Below are 21,607 nucleotides of genomic sequence, written 5' to 3' on the forward strand. Positions count from 1 at the left end.
CACTCTTCCAGTGATCTGGGGAGGGGAAACAAAAGGTTCCACAAAAACACAACACTTATACTTTACATTCCGACTCTAAGCCTTAACGACACTATTCACAGGATATTTACACTTGACCGCCTCCCCCAGTGGATGCTAATAGACCCAGCGTTACCTGGGGAGCCAATTTTCAAATTTGCTTGCCCCAAAATTATGCGGACATCATGCCCTTGCTGCACATGTCAAGTTGTGCGGGATCGAGTGGGACTCACATCTTCACAACACTCACACCATGGTCATCATCACATTTCTAGGTCATGGTCCTCATTTTAATCATGCAGGCTGAATCCCGTCGTGGCCGTGGGGTGGGTTACCACAAGATGATGGGGGCATCTCAGGTGCAACCATGCCCACAGGTAAGCTTTTGTCCAACCCGGACGTTTCTCCGCCCCGCTCCCTTTGATTCCCTCCCCCCTGGTAGCCATCAGCTCTAATCCCGTACAACACTCTGGAAGGGGTCTCACTGGCTCCTCTGGCCTTCCTGGGTCGCCAAGGTCCTACCCGCCTTGGTCGCCCAACCAGATCCTCTCCCAGTTGCCTCCAGACACTGTCACCATTAGCCACCAGGTGGTGAATCTCCTTGAAGGGGGTCGCAATTCACGCTCACCGTGAGCTTCAGCAATCCCTGTGGACAAGCACATCATCCCCACCCACAAAACCCACATGACTCCCCCACCCCATCGGCCTTACATGTGACACCTGCATTTCTAACACTTTGCCGACCATGACCTTCCCTGTTACCACACCATGTCCAATAAAAAATCAATGTGTGCACCATACATTTCACTTCTTAACTTAAAACAACTCACACAGCACTTCTCACCCGATCCACGCACCAGCCATTGGACAGCCACTCGTGCCCGCTTTGTTACCAATTACCCACTGTCCCGATTGTCACTCCAAAACCCAGCAGAACTTACAAACCCATGCCAATTTTCCCACAATTCATTTTTTTTTCCACCAAAGGAGGGCACTTCGCCACAATCTCAGCAGCCGAGCATGGCCGTACATGCTCAGCCCAATCTAGTCTCCCCAACCCCCGACAGTGATCTCCGGACCCGACCTATGAAAGGGCATCTCGGATAGACCTGGCGGTTCAGCAGGAGGATTCAGCCTCTCCGAGTCTAAAAGTCGATTGGAGGGTCCCTCCATCGCCGGGTACCGGCAATATCGTTGCATGTGTCCTCTTCGCCCGCACCGGAAACAACTCCCCATAAAAGGCCCCCGTGAGTATCGGTGAAATGTCTCTTCCGGTTCCGGACCCCCTCGGCCATAATCGAATTGCTCTATTGGCTGGGCTGGACCCCGCCGCTTTGGCGCACTAACCACCGGATTACCCTTTATCAAACTTGACAGTTTCTGGCAAATTTCCTGAAACATTTGGGTAATGCCAATTTCTCCCAGCCCCTCTCCTTGATCCTGAATCTCCGCCTGTCAGACCGTCACCGATGGCCTCTCTGGCACCCGACCCGGCCGCCTCCACGAGGCCAGCCTGGTTGCGCACTCAGCCGCTCGGTGAACGGTGGGTGGATCCTGTAACTCCACTAGCGCTCGGACCTCAGGGTCTGGAAGAGCAGCTAAAAATTTCTCTAGTGCCAGTCTGTCCCACGCCTCCACTGTAAGGTCCCGATACGCGATCCTGACTGATTGGTAAATGTCCTGTGCCAGCTCCTGCACTGTCTCACCCGGCTTTAATCTGCGGTGCTGGAGCTGGGTCCGCACCAGATCACAGTTTGCCGCGAACCCAAACTGACGGCTCAACGCCTCGCAAATGTGGGAGCTGGTCAACATCCCCTCCGCGATCACGTTTAACACATCTGCGGCTGGTCCCCGCAACGTTGCCACCAAATTCCCTGTACGTTCCCGCTCATTCCACCCGTTTAGTCGGGAAATGCACTCAAATTGCGTCAGAAAAGCTTCAACGCTCCCTGACCCGTCAAAATTTACCAGGGGGATCACTTTTACGGTGGCCCGCTTCTCAGTTTCTCCCTTGTCCGAATCCGGCCCAGGGATCAAACACCCTTGTGGCTGCGTATCCAATTTCGGAGCCCACTGTGGCCAAAAATGTTGTGGTGAGGGTCTCATGGGTCAATTTTGCCTCCTGTTCCAAACGATGAATGGACCGATTCACCTCTTCCCGCAGGATCTTCTGGGCCCGCACAACCTCCTCCAAGGCTCCGTCGCGAGTTTGTAGCTGCTCCTCAACCAACCCGGACACTCTACTTACAAAAGACGGCTCTACCAGGCCTTTATCCAAGACTTCATCTTGGCTCATAATTTTATCTTGTTCGTCCAAACGAGCCTCCAATCCTTTTACCTCCTCCGCCAAATTCATCCCTTGCTTCCTCAGCTCTCCCCACTCTTCTACTTGCAGCTACATACGAGCATCCACACAGGCACGATGACGTTCCAGGCTTTCATCCACTTTATCAACCCGAATGTTCGTTGCATCAATTTTATCTACCAATTTTTTTCGTATATTTTCCCCCTCCAATGTAATTTCTACCTTTGTTTCCTCCAATCTATCCTCGAATTTGCTTTGTATTTCTCCCAATTTAACATCCACACACTCCTGCATCTCATTTTTCATTTTCTCCATCTTTTCCCCCAATTCATCCCTCATTAAATCAATCCGTGCACCCAACTGTTCCCCCATTACCCCCAATCGATCCACCATCTCTGCCCCCTGTGCCGTCATTTTTGCCCTCTGTGTCACGAATTGATTTTCCATTTGTGCCGTCATTTCTGCCCTCTGTGCCACGAATTGATTTTCCATTTGTGCCGTCATTTCTGCCCTCTGTGTCACGAATTGATTTGCCATTTGTACCGTCATGTCCGCTATTAAACGTTCCAACAGTGTCTGGATCGTCATCTCACCGGTTTCCGGCGCTGCCGGCCCCGTTACGGGCAACGAAGCACGGTCCACGCTCGGAATGGGTGAGGTTCCAACCCTACCGCCGTCTCTCCCTTCTTCCCCCGACTCGCTGCCAGACACGTGGCCTTCCTCCTCAAACATCTGCACATCCGCCATGGTGCAGAAGTCCCGTTTGCCGCCAATTAATTTAAATTTTAAAAATCCCGCCAAAGTTTTCCCGCGCTCGCGCGCTTTTCTGTAGTAATTTTATATTCCAATTCTTGGCGAGATTGTAATCTTGGTATATTCTCCCGACACCAAATATAATTTAGAGGGGTTCGAACATCCAACACCCTGACACCAATGTGACGTCCACGGGACTTGAACAGTCCCGCCAATGTAGAATGAGCCGAAACGATGGAGGCGGTTTATTTATTTATAACCCAAACATGGCGGTTCTAATCGCTCTACCGCAAACGGGACGAGGAAGGTGGCACGAGTCACTTTTCACTGAGTCGATGATGTTTATTTGTTTTTACTTTTAACCAGAAATAACAAGACTCGGCAAGAAAAGGGATCCGGAGCGATTCGACGGGATGGTGTGGGATCGGGCGTGGGGAAAAACACAGACAATTCCAATGAATATACAGATCTCAAACCTTCTAAGGCGCCAAGCACACACACACATACACACACACACACACACACACACACACACACACACACACACACACACACACACACACACACACACACAAAAAACATAGCTATTTGTGGTGGTCAGGCTGGACCGTGGTGTGGACGCAGCTGTCCCTGGATCGGCGTCGGACGAGCTGGCCTTGCTCTCATCAGGGGGGCAGGAGAAACCGTGGTGCTGTCGACCTCCTGGTCTTGGCCCAAGTCCGCTCACAGCCGCCAGGGAACCAGTTCTGGCGCCAAGTTGTGAGCAGGAGAGGGAGGCAGGTCCGCCCGCCGTTCGACCCCGTACTCCGAGCCAGCAGAACCCCAGAGCCAACCAAGGTGAGGCACGAGGCTCAGCAAGGCTCCAAGACACGATGAAGAACACTATCGAATCAGCACAACAACAAGGACGCTCTCCGCGCAACAGCCTCCACACCAAAAAAAACACGATCGTTTTGTCCCGATCTTCTTCCTCTTCCTTTTCGACCCCGAACAGAACCTTTTTATCCTCCTGTCCTCGTCACTTCCAATCGAGCCGTTTATTGGCCCACCGCCGTCGCCTTCTGCCAATCGTGATCACGGGGCGGAGCCATCCGCTGCACTGTCCTGTGACGTCATGGCCAGTCTCCAGAGAATACCAAGAGGGGTTTACGCAGACACACTTACCCTATCCCGTGTCCCTATCTAATTACATGACAATTATCATTTCCCCCCTTGAAGAAATGAACATTTACTAGACAACTTATCACCACTGAATTGCTACTTATTACATCGAGATCCTGGTAAACTCGAACAGCATGGCATACCTAATTAAACATCCTAATTACCCTTTGAATGCACACCCCCCCCCCCTCAAACGTAGCAATATATATATATATATATATATATATATATATATATATATATATATATATATATATATATATATATATATATATTGTTACGGCTGTGGCAATTTGCACAACACCAAAAAGGTCCTGAGATGAATTATGCCAGTAAGTTTATGTGCAGATAGTTCCCCACCGTTGTTTCGAGGATTTATTCGTGTTCAACGGGCTGCGACGCTTTGAGATAGCCATTTTTCTTTTCTCTCACATTATTTTGGACCAATCATCCCCCAACAACCAAATTGCCACCACCAACATCATTCCCAAACAACAACTCAAACACCACCACCTTCGCCTCTTTACCTCCACAACTCCACCCTGCAAACATCGCTTCACCACCATTCTCAAACGACGCCCACAACAACCAAATCACCACCACCAACATCGTTCCCAAACAACCACAACCAAACCACCACCACCCCCACCTCTTTACCCTTCACTACCATCAACAACGCCACCCCGCAAACATCGCTTTACCTCCATCTCGGAGACAACGCCATCTTCACGCTGTCAGGACGAGCGCTCCGATGATTTCTACCACGTCTGCTTTGCCGGGGTCGAAGCCGCGCTGGCAGGCGAAGCTTCGGTGAATTACACACATCGGCTCGGCCGGGACGAAGCCGCGCTGTCGAGGCGAAGCCTCGGTGAATTACACAAATCGGCTCGGCCCAGACGAAACCGCGCTGTCGAGGCGAAGCCTTGGTGAAGTACACACATCAGCTCAGCTGGGACGAAGCCGCGCTGTCGAGGCGAAGCCTCGGTGAATTACACACATCGGCTCGGCCGGGACGAAGTCACGCTGTCGAGCGAGTGTTTTGGTGATTTCTACCATGTCCGCTTTGCCGGGGTTGGAGGTCAAGGGTCAGGGGTCGATTCTCACTTCCCCGGCCCTATAAAAGGGTTAGCAGAACGGAGCTCCGTGTGAGTCGGTCGGCGCCAGTCGGTTTTACGGAGCTCGAGGCAGTGTCGAGAGAAGTGTCGGTGGGTTGGCGCCAGTCGAGTTTGTCGGAGCCAAGGCGGTCCAGGGTGCTCGTTCAAGCGTCAACTCGCTAAGAGAGCGTCAACTCGTGAAAAGAGCATCGACGTGCTGAGAGAGCACCAGCAATTCCCCCCATACCAAGCATCCGCGCTGAGAGAACGCCGGCAACCCCGTCCGTTCCGTGATGCCTGCTGTGCGGCGCGAGCCTGCGCATCCGGGTGGAGAACGCCGGAGAGAGCTCACCGGCCAAGCCGGGTGCCTGAGGACAGGCGCGGCCACGCCAGGCCGAGGGGGAGTAGACGTCGCGACCTGCCCACCGTCGTGCCACGAGGGCATGGGTAAGACCCTTCAGTCTCGTGGGCCTGACCGTTCATCCAGGCTCCACGTCATATTCGGTCCACGGACCTGTCTGCCACCCTTGTCTTTGGGGGTGGCTTTTCTTTGCTATTTGTATAAATGCATGTGGTGGCGCCGTCTGGTAAGTAGACTTGTTTCAGTGACTGTGTGTGCGAATAAAACCCTTTATTCGGTGGTAATTCTTTTATCTGCTTGCTTTGACTGTACATACGTGCATGATTCATTGTGTTGGCTGTATATACGTGTGGTTTTGAATAAATGTGCCTGTTGAACTGTTTCCCGTTCGTTGCATCCATTTCCCTTTTGAAAGTGCCATCTTGCATCACGAAAGAAATTGGTAGAGGGGTGTAAGCACCCGGTAAACAGAATCACATCAGTCGAGGTCGGCGATAACACCGCTCGGTTATCACTGTAGCACGGAACAGACCGCTTAAGCAGTTCGTGTCCTCGGCCGACCTGTGGCGAAGTACGATCGCCCGGTCGACTACTCGCGCAGGTGTCATACACCGCGGCTGCTGCCGCACCCATTTCGGGCTCTGGGTTCAGTTGGGCGAGTCCGTGTTCCTGCACAATCAACATTTCCTGCTCGGGGATTCCATCCTGGACCATGGATTCTACACATTCTACATCCATTTCTAATACCCCCGGCTCCCGCTCGCCTTGAGACGCCATCTTGCTTCTCTTAAAGGGTTAATTTCGCTCGCTCGTAATTTGGAGGGAATCGGGGGTCGCTTCTCTCACCCCTGGACCGATTCCCGTGAATTTAGCCGGAGACAGGAGAGCCTGTTTTCCTGTTCTCCGATACCAGTGCCGCGAGGAGGGCGATGAATTTGTATCGCACGACCTGACACCAGTGTTGCGGATTCCGCGCCCGCCGGCGTGCTGACGGCCACGTAACTCGAATCGCGGCACGTCGCCCACCGGACGGACAATCCAGTCGTGACCCTCTCGGACTAACGCCGGGAACCAGTCACGGGTGGACCTTTCGGTCTCACCACGATCGAGCCAATCAGCCCCCGCGTGGGATAGGGTTGCTCGCCAAATTCGACCTACCTAAGTACCCACGCGGAGGGTAGACCGGGCGATCGCACCTCGCCGCAGGTCGACTTCGGACACGGGCCACTTAAGCGACCCGTTCCGTACTATCAGAATAACCGAGCGGTGTTATCGTCGACCTCGACGGTTCGATTAATTATCGGGCGTATTCAGCCCACTACCAACCCTTTACGTGAAGCAAGATGAGGATTCAATGGGAGAAATGACGAAGCGAAGCGGGAAACAGTTCAACACAAAAGCACATTTATTCACGGCACACGGGAAGCACACATATACAATTCCACCAAATGCACACAGAAAAGACACAATGCAATTTACACAAAAAGCAAATGTAAAAGCGAAAACACAATGCAGAGCTAATACCGACTACCGAGCACACGGCAACACTTATACAATTCTACCTCACAGACGGCGCCGACAACACATACCCAAAACCAAGGAAAAGAATACCCCCAAGAATGAGGCGGGCCTGAGGCCGAGACCGGGTCGCGCCTACCCGTCTGGTGATGAGACGCGGAGCGGCGATGGCGCCCCAACCCCGCGGGCCTCGCGGGCAGTGTCTGGTAGGGGGTGGGAAAGGGGCCCCCTTGGTCGCACTATCTCAGCGCGGGGGGAAACAGGAGGGGGTTGCTGATGCTCGGGGTATAGAGGATCTTTATTATCCCTGGTGTGCGTCTCCACCTCGGCCAGGTCGCGCTGTCGGCCTCCCTCGGGTGCAGCTCCCTGCACGACGCGAGCACCCCCTCGTCTGGTGTCGCCGCCTTTCCACAGCTCGTCCCCTCCGTTCCGACTCCAACGCACACGACGAGCAGCTCCACCGCCCGCGAAGTCTTGACCCTCTGCTTCCGACTCTCCTACTCTCCGCCTCTGGACTCTCCGACTCTCCACTCTCGACTCTCACTGACGAACACGGTCCTTTTATCCCCCCGTAGCTTCGCCTTTGACCCCCTCCCTTTGACCTTTCACCTCGCTCCCCATTGGCCCGAGAAAAAGTGGGCGTGAAGGCTTTTTGATCCATAAATTTGCATATATCGATCGTCCTGGAGGCGGGGCCAAATCGCCCCTCGCTCACCGATTGGACGGCAAAAAGTGGGCGTGTGTCGTTTTTGATCCGTTTTTGAAGCACAAAATCCGTGATTTTGTACACGCTGTTCGACGCGCGCCCTGCACGAGTCCAACACCGGTACCCACAGCGGGGCAAGAACGGTGGCGATGCTACGGTTGCGAGGTGTGACGGGAAGGTCGTGGCGGTTGTGGTGAAGCGGCGTTGTGGTTGGTGGTTGATGTTGTGGTTGTGGTGGTAATCATGGCGGTTGGTCCAAAATAAAGATAGTAAAAGAAAAACGGCTATCCTGAAGAGTCGCAGCACGCATAAATGGCATGTATTCCCACTAGACAACGGGTTTGGGCCTAACTACACATATACTTGCCGAGATACCTCACCTAAGGGACCTGAATGGTGGTTTGCGAATTTGGTAACCACAACAATATATACCCCGGTTAGAAGAGGTGTACCATATCCCTGTGTCGTAAGAGGCGACCAGGGTTGTGTCAGTAAGGGCATCCGGCGTAAAACCTGTGCCAAATCATTATGCGTATCATAACGGATGATCCGCTGTGGCTTCCCCTAACGGGAGCAGCCGAAAGAAGAAGATATATATATATATATATATATATATATATATATATATATATATATATATATATATATATATATATATATATATATATATATATAATACATGCAAAAAAAAAAAAAACTTTCAAACAACCACACAGGCCATTCCTTCGCTCTCATAAACGACGACTGGATTGGGGCATTGTGTTTATCTATAAATGCGGATAAGAAATCGAGAAATTATTAGAATACAGTCAGTCATTGCGATCCAAAAGTAGTGCGTGCCCGTACGGAATGTTCACATCATTCCACGAATTATCGCTTGCATTGAAGTAACAACTGCTGTGATACTTACACACAGAGTTAATTAAAATCAAGTTTACCTCCCTGTCTTTGCTTGCCATGACATTCGCTGCCATTTACCATTGGCACTCCTACACCATGGTAACTAAGGCACCGATCGATCCCCATCGTAACCAGCATGGCACATGACGTCATCGTCGGCCGGCCGTGCACCGGCCTACGCAGCCACGCCCACGCAGCAACGTGTCCTGTGATTGGTAACTAAATGGCGCATCGGCCACGCCTACGCAGCACGTGTCCTGTCATTGGTTGGTAAATAAATGGCCATAACTTGGGAATCACTTGTCCGATTAATATCAAATCTTGAAAAGGCACATCCTCAGGTCCCTAGCAATAAAGCTGGTAAGTTTCAATTAGATCGGACCAGCGGTTGTCGGGAAACAGCGGTCACAGACACACACACACATTGCTGGAATTATATATACATACACTACATATATATTGCGTACGTTTGTGTGAGTGCATGGAATTTCTCAGGATTGAAAAACATATTCTAAGTGTTTGACCAGTTTGTGATTTTGTCAAGGTCTGAAGAGAGGGAAGATGATGCTGCTTGTCTGTCAGAAGGATGAGAGATGTCATGGCAGAGAGTGGAGTCATCAGCAGAGAGATAAAGAGGATTTTCCAGAAAGTTTGTGAGATTATTGATGAAGATCGAGAATAGGACTGGGCCGAGAACGCTGCATTTCAGCACTCTCGCCTTGACAGAGAGACAGTGGATAAAAGGATTCCATTGAATCACATGTTGGCTACCACAGTTGTAAAAGTCAGCAAAGCCACATGTGAAGATGGCCTTAGATCCCTTAGGTAGATAGTTTTGAGAGCAATGCAGGATGCCAGACTGTATCAAAAGCTTAAGATATCGCCAGAGAGATATCTCAAGATATCTCCAGATATCTGGAGATCAGGGTGGAGAACGCCGGAGAGAGCTCACCGGCCAAGCCGGGTGCCCGAGGACAGGCACGGCCACGCCAGGCCGAGGGGGAGTAGACGTCAATATCAAGAGATATCTTGAGATCAGGGCCGTCCAGAGAGACGACCCTGATCTCATGACTGATATTGAGAGCCTCCATCCATTGTTGGGTGAGTGGAAGCAGCATGTCCAAGGTGTAGTGACTTGGTCTGAAACCAAATTGGTGATCTGAGATGAGGTTGTTGGAGAAAAGGAAGGATGGCATTTCGACTGCGATGATGGATTCCATGACCTTGCGAATTATTTGAAGAAAGCTGATAGGGCTGTTGTTGTAGAGATCAGCTTTTGCACATTTTTTTATGTAATTCATTGATGTTGGCTGATTTCCAAGCAGATGGAAGATGTCTGAGGGCAAATTATGGGGTGAAAATGGCAGAGAGAGGATGTGCAAAAGTAGCGAACCAGGATTTTCAGAGACGTGAGCTGATTTCCAGTTGCAGAGTCAGAGTCGAGGGTTGAAATAACCTTCTCCACCTTCTCCGGTACAAAAGACGTAGTCCAGGAGTAGTTGGGAACGACAGGGAAGGGTGGTTACCATGAGTGAGGGGTTGGAGACAAGACTTGGAAGCAAATACAAAATTGAGTCATTCAGCCTTCTCATGAGCGGAGGTGGCTGTGGTGCCATTTGAAGAGAGGGAAGGAAAGGTTGGGGAGTAAACACCAGAGACAGACTTCATAAGGCACTGCCAAGTTTTAGAGGAGGGGGAAAAGTTTGAAAGTTCAATCTGGAGTTGGACAGATGTTGTTTTCTGGCTATTCTCAGAGTGGACACACTTGTTGCGGACTTTTTGGAATGCACTGAGATTGTCTTTGGCTGGATTTGCCTTCCACAAAGAGAAAGCGAGTTGCTTCAGAGCAACTGCTCCACCATAGGATTCAGTGTACGATGGGCGGGAAGAAGCGTCGGATAATTGAAGACGAGGTGGGATGGATTCTGTGCAGAAGAAAGAGCAAATTTCTGTGAAAGGATTCCCAGGCAGTATAAATATCAAGAGGTAGAATGAAGGACATGTCTTGACATGAGAGGGCAGCTTGCAATCCTGCCAGTCAGCTTGAGTGAATTACCAGACCAAACGGCTCTCTCTGACTCTTGCGAGAGAGATGTCGACTCTCACAAGCACATGATCAGATGAACCTCTGAGGGAAGAAGAGGAACAGGAGACTAATGGATCACATTTGTCGGAAAATTCGTCATTCCCAAGTCCAGAAGAGAGGACGTGCATTTGGGAGAAATCAGGGTTGGAAAGTTGACTGATCGGGTAAGGCGCACATTGGCATAGGCCATACTTGATTTTGTGCCGTACCACTTACAGGCAAGCACTCGAGACATCAAAATCATCATTGAGGGTACAGTAATTGTTGAAGAGGATTGTTGAGTAACTGGTGTCCCTTTACATTGACAGAGCGACAGGTTCCCACTCAATCATGTTGAAATAAACAATAAAATTGCAAATCAAATAAATATATTTTACAAAGGAAACTCGTGATTTTTTTCCCCCTCCCAACATGTCGTCAATGTGGTCAGGAAATGCTCAGAGTTGACCCGAGAGCATCTAAAATCCCAAAGTGTCCAGATCCTTAAGTGGACCCCGGATGCACCACGTGTTTTGTGGCTTCACAGTTGCAGCATCTGTGACAGTATGTACCCATTTCCTTGATTTCTGGAGCTCCCTTTTTAAAACAATCCTGGATCTCTTCCTCAAGTAAAGACAGATGGATCAAAAGATGTGGACCAATTTATTGGTTCTGACCTCGTTGGCCTGACCTGTCCCGTTGAGACTTCATTTTAATGGGGCTATGTAAAATTGGTGTTTACTCATCAGAACCACATCATGACTCAGCAGCAACTGGAGAATGTTTTCAATAAGTTTAAAAGCTGGGACTCATTTTGCTGATCTCAGAAGGATGGTAGGATGATTGGCTGAGTAAACCCACACAGTGTTATTAACAGCCTGACAGGAGCTCGAAATCAAGACCCAAAGCCGAAGGTCGAAAGCAAGCCACCTTTACCGTTCAGCCAACACGAGAATGAATACATCATTTATAGTTTGTTTCCATCATGTGTACATCAACAGTTATAAAAGTTCAAAGTTGCACAAAGACTTTATGGACATCCTGTGCTGACTTACCTTCCCTGAAATGCAAACTTTACCGTTTCGCAAAGCACGAACCAGCAAATTCAATAATGACGTCTCAACAAATGCAACACGAAACGTTGGCACCTGTTCTTACCAGGTGTGTTCCCTTTGCAAGCGGATACTTTCTATCGCTCGCCAAGACAGCCGTTCCAGTGCAGCCCGTTTTCAAGCCGCTTGCCCAGCCGAGCAAGCAAGGGAGGTGCTCGACAAGCGGAAAGCACCGGCTTGATAACGGAACGCACCCCAGTTGTAATGTTTTCCTGAGGATGGTGTGTGTTTATAAACACAAATACAGAAATTGATAAAAGTTATGATTCATCGAGGAAAGAACGACAAGGCATTGGATCTTTTTCTTCTTCTTCTTCTTCTATTACGGCCACCATTATCCAACCTTTCCTGAGGGGGCCTTCTGAAGGGCGCTTCACGAACCGGCTGGCGAGTCTTGACGTTCGACGAGTTCAGGCAGGAATTTATAATTTTGGCCAAGGTGCCGGCGACAGCTCGCCGACTCTTCGCGAAGGACACCACGAGATGGAAATAATCTCATTGAAAATACAACTTTGGGCCGATTAGCAATTCATTCTTCAGGTGACGTAATAACGTACATTCGACGTCCTGCACTGAATCCACGTCGTCATTGATGAACAACTCCCTCCCGACCTGAAAACCAACATGGCGACGGGTCATTGTCGAGCTGGGAATCGAACACGGACGAGCAACTGGTAATCTGTCATTGTTGTGTTTTACAGGACAAGTACATGGACATTTATCAAAAACTCTCAACGTTCACACCCGATTACCTTTACACTGGGAACACAGCGCGATCATTTACACACAAACAAACCCTTCATTTAAACACAAACAAACCCTTCATTTACACACAAACAAACCCTTCATTTACACACAAACAAACACTTCCTTTACACACAAACAAACCCTTCATCTACACACAAACAAACCCTTCATTTCCACACAAACAAACCCTTCATTTACACACGTTGTTTGATATGTAATAATATCTCCCTCGTCCCGCCCGTGAAGCCTTTCTCCATCTCACCTGAACTGGAATCTTTCTCTTCAGCATCATGGATCACCTCATCCACACACTTCCTTTGAAGTCCAACGATTCCAGAGTGAAAGTGTAGAATTGTGCTTAAAATATTTTTTCCACACAGAACACAGAACCTGCTGCGTCTTCAATGGCCGCGACCAGTCAGGACTGAGGGAAGTTCCTTCGTAACGGACTCTTGTGGTGTTGTCGTCAAGGGTGAAGGGAATTCGGTGATGACGTCACAAAGAGTGTTCAAACGGACTGTTTTTTTTTTTTTTTGGGGGGGGGGAGGGTGGCGAGAGGGACCAAGCATAAAAACATCACACACACACACAATGGCGAATGTGCGGTCTCCAGAGGCCCAAACCGTAAGCCGACGCAGGGGGAGAGCAACATATTGCAGAGGAGGTTAACCCTTTGAGGTCTAATTAGTTCATTAATTACACTGTGAGGCCATAACGAGATCCTATTAATAGATCCGTGTGAGGCCAAAACTAATTCAAGGTGGACAGAGCGAGTGGATAAAAGAAACACACAAAGGTCGTGAGAGAATGGAGAAATGTGGAAGAAGGAAAGTGAAAGATAGAAACGGAGGGATACCATCCACACCACATATGTACACCCTCAAGAGCAGAGAGTTAGAAAAGAGAACAATTGTGAGTGAAAAAGAGTGAGTTTGAGAAGATTGAGTGAGTGCTGTACGCTGTTACTGAAGGTAGGTCCTTGACTGCTTGGAAAGGGTGACACGACATGGTTTGCCATTACTTTCCCAGCAGTTATTCAGGACAGGAATTTGTAATTTCTTCAGGATGCTGGGAATAGCTCGCCCACGATTGGCGAAGGACACCGTGAGATCATTAACGTCCAATGATGGGAGACGGGATACCCGGTTTATCGTCCATGGAAGAACGAAATCAGCATGATCTTCACTTGCGATCTCGAGTGACGCGTCGTTTTCGGTCTCGTGATGTAGATGTGTTGCACCACGTCACAAGACACAACCCACAAACGCACGACTCATCACCCGGTATCACGTGGGTTCTGAGGTAACTGTTCAATCCGAAACACATCGATCATCACGTTGGATGAAATGATGCAACAATTTCCTTTTTGTTCATCTGTGATGGACATGCACGAACATGTAATCCTTCACACATGGTGAAAACATGCACGAACACGTAATCCTTCACACGTGGTGAAAACATGCACGAACATGTAATCCTTCCCACGTGGTGAAAACATGCACGAACATGTAATCCCAAGTAGAAATTCAACTCTCAGGTGTTCTTTGTCATTATAGATCAGCTCATCAGTGCCTTGAACAGTCTCGGAGCGTACAAAGAGATCACTGCTAAGTTTGGATTATTGTCCAAGCTCGCCTCACTGTCGACCTGTGAGATCAAGCCACCCCGAACAAACCTTGCACACTCCAATCCCAACGGTTGAAGTTTAATTTATCCAGTTTTCACCCCAACTGACATCTTCAACGGAGCTTTAAACCTCACACAAACAAACTAAGTGAACAGAACTGAGAATGTACCAATTCCTTGCTGTACACACTGTGATGAAGACCCTTCACTCCCGGCCAAGAATTGAGGTGAGTCATCTGAGGATTCTCGAATATACGGTTTATTGAGGCAGCAGAGTACTTGCAAGCGGAGGTGGCACAGAGACCAACCACAGCAGTCAGACCCTGTACCACACTAATGGTTACACTCCAAAAGTTTCATAGAAAATCCTATTCCTAGGCGGAGAAAAGCAAGGCAAAGCAAGAAACAAAGGTGCACGTGGGCTTTTTTTCCCCCTCCCTATGGCCCTCGGGGAGAATTAGCATTAAACAGCTTCCTTCTCACGCTTCAACCAGCGAGAGAGTACCGGCACATATTCATAAACAGAAGCAAATCCTTTGTAGTTCTCCAAGATTGTTGTCACTCCACAATGGAACTCATAAGAGCTTGCAAGAGCAGGACTCTGACAAGGACATTGGCTGGCTTGTTGGTAATACATTTTAAAACATCGTAAAGCAAACTGTAAAACGAAGGCAAAAGCTTGGAAACACAATTTGAAGCAGCCAGGACAATGGTTTGAATCCAGACACCTGATTAATGCACTTACTGAATGTTTAAATGAGACAAATGTATAAATATGGACCATATGTGGCCATCACCTGATATCCATACCTAACAGTTCCATAACAGTTCCGTCCTTGGCCACATTTGGCCATATTTTGACATCAAATGACATAATTTAAATATTCTTGAGCAAAGGAAAAACATCACTGACAGCCAATTCGATTTTACAGGCAAAAATTAAATTTATAAAACCCCAAATGATTATATCACCCATGATCACCACACGCTGTTCCGAGAGGAGAAAGATATTCGTTACACAAGTTCGATTTAACAATGGCAGCGAGTACTCATATAACGACCATTTCAATAGTGTCCCAGGCGAGCGTGTGCGTTTCCATATAAGTAGCGCACTCAACGGGAAACACAGTGTTTTAATTGATGCTTTGTTTGTTTCAGAGTGTTGAAAGCAGTCCTTGATGCACTGTACGTGTGTATATATATATATATATACATATATATATACATATATATATATATATATATATATATATATATATATATATATATATATATATAGTGTATATATATATATATATACAATAGTAAAAAAAAATGAAAAACTTGAATTAAAATACATATCTTCTTGATGTCAATACTCTTGTCGAAAGTATTGCAAATAGACTTGTCAATTCTTTGTTTTCCTCCTCGGTGGGTTGAGTTATTTTCTGTAATACCACCAATCTTTTTTGAATCTCACTGGTTTCCATATTTTCATATTTATTTAGTCTCGCTCTTTCCTCCCTCTCCTCCCTCTCCTCCCTCTCTCTCTTCTCTCTTTCCTCCCTCTCTCTCTTCTCCCTTTCCTCCCTCTCTCTCTTCTCTCTCTTCTCCCTCTCCTCCTTCTCCTTTTCCTCCTCTTCCCTCTCTTCTTCAAATCCTTCCTCATCCCTTCTTTCCTTGAATCGCTTACACCCCATAGAATATCATACATATATTCATCAGGATTTCTTGTTATTCCTGTATCCAAAATAATTTTTTTTACAACAGGAAACCAATAAAATTTCTTTTGAATTTCTAAAAGAGCCTTACCTTTTCTTAACTTTATAATTTTTTCATTATTTAACATTCTAATTAAATCTAAAGTTGTCGGTTTATCAACATCAGCATAATGCCAATCTTTTATTGAAAATACCTCATTCTTATGTTGTAGAACATATTTATTAAAATACCGAATACCCTTTTCTTGAAGGTATGCTTGGACACAGAAATGATAATTTTCTTGAAGCCTTCTTGCTGTCATTTATGTATTAGAAATATATGTTAGAATAATATTATGGCACGAAACACCTCCCCATCTTCCCATAGTTAAATCATTTTGTATTTCCTTACTTATTATATATAATCCTGTTTTTTCTGTTTTCATGAGATAAACAAGGGCAAAACCATTATTATATTTACCCTTATTAAATTCTTTTATTTGTTGTTTACTAATTGTGGACCCACAAAACTCATTCTCGATACCAAGTGGATAATATTCTTCCTTACGAGACTGATTTAATTGTTCCAGGTCTTCGAGGTTAATTTTAAATGACCAATTATACCCTAAATCATTCATATCATACCCCCATTGTTCTATTCTCATGAAAACGATACGCCCTTCTTTATAAAAATTTATTTTAATTCGAACTGTGAATTCTGTATGACCTGGAGATAATATCAACACTTCTGTATCTTTGGAATACACGGCTGTTTTATTTAAGGATATATATTGTGATAAATCGCTTAATCTCACCAAGTCATTCGCGTCAGTCGGGCTTGGATAATTTTTTAATTTATAAGCATTTTTCATGTTAATATTTTTGGTCATATTATATTTATGTCGTTCAGCCTGTGCCTTTGTGTAATAATTTGATAAATCAATATCCAGTTCTTGAGATACACCAAAGATAGAACCATCTTTACCAACATAAGTCATTTATATTAGATTAAAAATAATATCATAAAATTTTTTATTTTTGTTGAGTTGAAATAACACATATAGACATAATTGACCACAACACTTGGAATTTAATTCTTGGACTTGAAATGTTTGATAAACACCATTCTGTAAGAATTTTATGACTTCAACAGGTGGTGGAAGACCAAAACTATCAAAATAATATTTGTCTTGACCATTAAAAATACAAACCCAATGAGAACCGTTCCCATTATTATCTTCTAAGTTCATAATAATATTCTTTGTATGTTTCGGCACATTTGTTAATTCATCTCTCATACAAATAACCACATTATGAATTTTTAATTTCTTACAATATTTAACAAGTTGTAAATTTGATGTTGTATTCTTTCCAAATTCTTTCAACCACTCATCAATGCTCATTTATTTATTAGAAAGATATAATCCATTATCTCTTTTCGTTAATTTTACACCTGCTTGTGCTATAGAAGAAAGCATATCTCCAACTAACAATCTCGCTTTATCAGGCAGACCTTCAAGTTTTTCAGCAAAATCTACAATTACACCACTTCCACTAATTTGTTTCTCCAACTCTTTGTTATGTCTTTCCAATTCTTTTTGAGCCTGGAGTTGAGCCTTCCTTTCGTTGGCAGTTTTCACCGCTGTTGAAATACCACCAGTCAATGCTCCAACCGCACTTAAACCAGCAAATAAAGGAATTAGAAATGGGAGAAATCCTCCACTCGTCTCTCTTATTGAATATTTTTTCAACATTGGTTTTGTCATTTTAATTTTAAGTGAGCCAGTGTCATTCAAGATTTTAACCTGTTCTCTTGTGAGCAAAACATCAATTCTTACTGCTCCTTTTCTCTGAATTGTATTAACGTTAATCGTACAAGGCTTTTGATTTTGAACACAAGATGATAGTTTATGAAGATTGATTTGATTAACATATACCCCAGTTGGTACTTTGCCACTCATTTATTTAACAAAAAATTATGTGAGACTAATCATCACACCATTATCTGTATTAATCTGCAATTCTGTTTCTTCCAAAAGCAAACAATATGTATCAACTTCTTCACTCTCTCCTCTTTCAATGTATAGGGAAGTATCCACTCGATTGGACTTTATATTTTCCTTTTGAGCGCTCAGGTCAAACGCATAGATTGTATACAAACTTTTAAATGCTGTCATATCCAAAATAGGTTCTTTATTTCCATTACTTTCACACACCTTTTGGTAAGACTTGTATGCTTCAGCAAAATCATTTTTTTCCCAATTAATTTCCAATCTATCTCGTGGATAAAATGTTCCATCTAGAGAAACGCGAAGTTGTTTCACCTTAGCATTATCACTCAATGCATTATTCTTATCAGTCGCAGTATCACCATCTGGCTTTTTAAAAATGATCCACAGATATCGTGGCTTTCCTTCCAGAACACCCAAATTCCACGTGTAAGTAGTTTGGTTTAGTTTAACGTGTTGACATCTTCTTTTGAGGTATGATACACTGAGTGGTTTCTTTGAGTTAAGTCTTCGATTCAACATCTCTTCTGTTTTAAGATTAGGAGTATATTCACTGATATACCAACTCATCTCCTCAATTACAAATTTATTCTGATCACTAAAAGCATTACCAACACCAAAAAGCAATCGATTTTCATTATCATTCCTTTGTAGTTGAAATCTAATTTTAAGACCATACAGAACTTTATCATGATCACAAAATCCAAATATACCTTTAAGAGGAACTGCCACAGTAAAACTATTTTCTGCTTTTGTATCATCATTATACATTCCTTTCCTTTGAGTATATCCAGGGTCTGTGTTTGTTCCCGTTGCATATCAGGAATAAAACCTTCGACAGACCCCTTTCCCATTCTATCACTGAATGCATAGAGTGTAAATTTCATCATTTCAGATACAGCAGAGACATAATCAACCGCTTCAACTTCTTGTGTTCCAATATACAAACGCACACTATCAAACATTTTCCAGAAGAAATCATTTACAAGTGTAGCGTTTGTGTTATTCCCAGCTTTAGTGAATTTAAATTTACACAACAAGAAACTTTCGGAGAGATTCAAATAGGTTTGTTGATTATTTATTTCAAAACTTTTTGTACCATTCGTATTCCAGTCTGTTCCAGTTATTGCATTTACCTTGAAGTAATCTTCTTTTTTAGTGGAGTTTGAGATAATAATAGTATCATCCAAATCATAGATACTATCAATTGCTTCCATACTTGTATTTATTTAGGAAAAAAGATGTTAAAACTTTTGAAACCCTGATCCAAGTATTCAAATTATTTTCTGTCGTTCTTGGGGGGACAACTGAGTTTTGCCTTTCTTGATTTCTTTTATTGCTTGTAATTTATGAGATTCCTTCTGAGCATCTTTTATACTCTTTACAGCACCTGCTACATTTCCCACAGCAGAAGCAGTTGAACCAATTAGATCTTTATGTTTAAGAATAGTTGAACCAATACCCATGAGAGTATCAATTATCCCATCTCCTCTAAATTGATGTCCAACACCCCTTTGTCTCTTAGGTTTATAGTATCCTCTACCAAGATACATACCTTCACCCTTGTAGTATGGAGAAAGGAACATCCCATCCCCTGTAATTATTTTATATTTTCCCAACTCGTGTTTCCTCACAATAACCATCGTATTTATTTATTGGAAAACTTCACGTAGGTGAATTCTGATGGATATAACTTCTCCATTAAAAGAAATCACACGATTATCTTGGTCGGTTATCCTAAAATTTACTCTGTGTATGGTTTTTCCTGACACAGGTAGATAAACCAAATTTTTGGGTTCCATATTGAATTTATAACCAATTGGGGTTGAGTATGCGCTGAATGAAAATATTGTATTTGTTTTTTTTCTATCATTATAAGCACCATCAATCAAATCACAGTGAATTAACACTGAATTTATTCCTGAGGATATTTGAATGACATTATCACTGTAAAACGTCCCATTAGTTTCAATCTTTTTTGAGGAGAAACCCAATAACTCTCTAAATGAATTATCAATTGTGAAATCAACCTTGTAGTTATTTTTAACTTTAATCGTTGATTTTGAAGTATGTTTTTGAATCTTTATAACAATATTTTTTGGTTCATCACCCTGTTCTTTCATAAGACGAGCAATTTCGGAAGATATTTGAGAAATCTCATATGCTCCGGGTGAGACTGTTATCGTTTTGTATCCACTTCCCGGATTATTACTAAACTTGTCATTTTTCTCGGTTATATTAAATAAGGTATTATAAGTTTCCATGGACAATAAAGATGCCTCATATTCTTTTGTTGTGTCAAGTTGTAGTGGGTATGGGAATGAAGATGTGTGGTCGCTTGTTGTGAAATTTAAACTAAGGATTGTGCTTCTCATCTTATTTAATATGAGATAAAATGTCTTTATATTGATATTTATTAATTATTTTCATGTTCATCAACTGGTCTAAAATGGCTGATGCTTCATTAAAACAATTGTTATTTCCAGCTTTCTTACTGCCTAACAACAATAACAGTCTATTAACCAATTGCGATGGGTCATTTGGAAGAAAACTAATACCTGAACCAAGGATACTTAAAGCCTGAATAATGTGTTTCTCCTTCTCATTCTTCCTACTTTTACCAGAAAGAATAACCCTATAATTTAGAGAGTTCAGCAGATCAATATATACTCTATCATCATTATTTTCCATATCCAATGGTTTATCAATATACTTTGATTCATCCCTCACAGTTGAACCTTGTCTTCCATCTTTTGTGAGAAGAAACATTAATCTCGGAGTTAGTTTAACAGGAGGTTGAGCAGAACTCAAGAACCTTAATTCATCATTAAATATCAATACCTTTTCTTGAACAAGATGAAATATTGCTGATTGTTCTGTTGGAATGAGTCCTGCTTTGGTTTTTGAATCCGCTGAATATTCATTGTTTTGAAGAGCATTCACAATATAATCAGGGGGTCGATTAATCTCTTCCAGTTGTTGAAATAAACCTTTATCATCATATTCTAATTCTCCTAAATGCTCTAATTCTTCCTCTGTCATTTGATCAAAATCTTTTAACATTTGAAGTTTTTTAGGAGTATATTCTACTGTGGGAACTGTGGAAACATCTTTCATTTTTTCTTGGGAAGTTTTTAAAAGTGGTTTAAAAATTTTCTCTTGTTTTCTTTCAAATGCTTCTTCGCCCGTTAGTTTCTGTCTGCGTTTCTTCTTTATGTCTTCCTGTTGTTTTACAACTTTTGAAACCAACTCTTGATGTTCCTTAAATCTTCTTGCTCTTTCTTTTGCATCCATTTATTTATTGGAAAATATCATTTCATGAATTGTAAAGATCAACAGGGAAATTTTCCTTTTCTTCATCATTCAAGTAGATGTGTTCAAATAAATCCTTTTCTTTAAATATTTAATCAAATTCTTTATTAACATTAATGCGAGTTGTAATTTCTTCTTCACTAATACTTGCATCTCTGCTTTTCATACGTTTGCGTTGAGTTTCTTCATCAACATCAAAACCGAATGATAAAATCTTCACTCCGCTCAGATGTTTAATAAT

The 21,607-nt window shown here is 44.2% G+C and overlaps 1 protein-coding gene across 3 annotated transcripts in view; it reads right to left on the bottom strand.

Annotated features, from left to right (window-relative positions):
* Window positions 1-13,222, bottom strand: part of LOC147024939 (ubiquitin carboxyl-terminal hydrolase 17-like protein 6) — a 106,563-nt gene extending 93,341 nt beyond the window's left edge. For all 3 annotated transcript variants that reach the window (XR_015059271.1, XR_015059272.1, XM_085885366.1), the window contains exon 1: window positions 13,003-13,222. Coding sequence is in view for 1 of the 3 variants with exons in the window: in XM_085885366.1 (XP_085741492.1) it covers window positions 13,003-13,032 (30 nt within the window). In the remaining 2 variants the exon portion in view is untranslated. The remainder of the gene's footprint in view (window positions 1-13,002) is intronic.
* Window positions 13,223-21,607: the final 8,385 nt, after the last annotated feature.

The sequence above is a fragment of the Eptatretus burgeri genome, chromosome 6 (assembly GCF_056783735.1).
Source record: "Eptatretus burgeri isolate ZD-2024b chromosome 6, Ebu_testis_v1, whole genome shotgun sequence".
Lineage (NCBI taxonomy): Eukaryota > Metazoa > Chordata > Myxini > Myxiniformes > Myxinidae > Eptatretus > Eptatretus burgeri.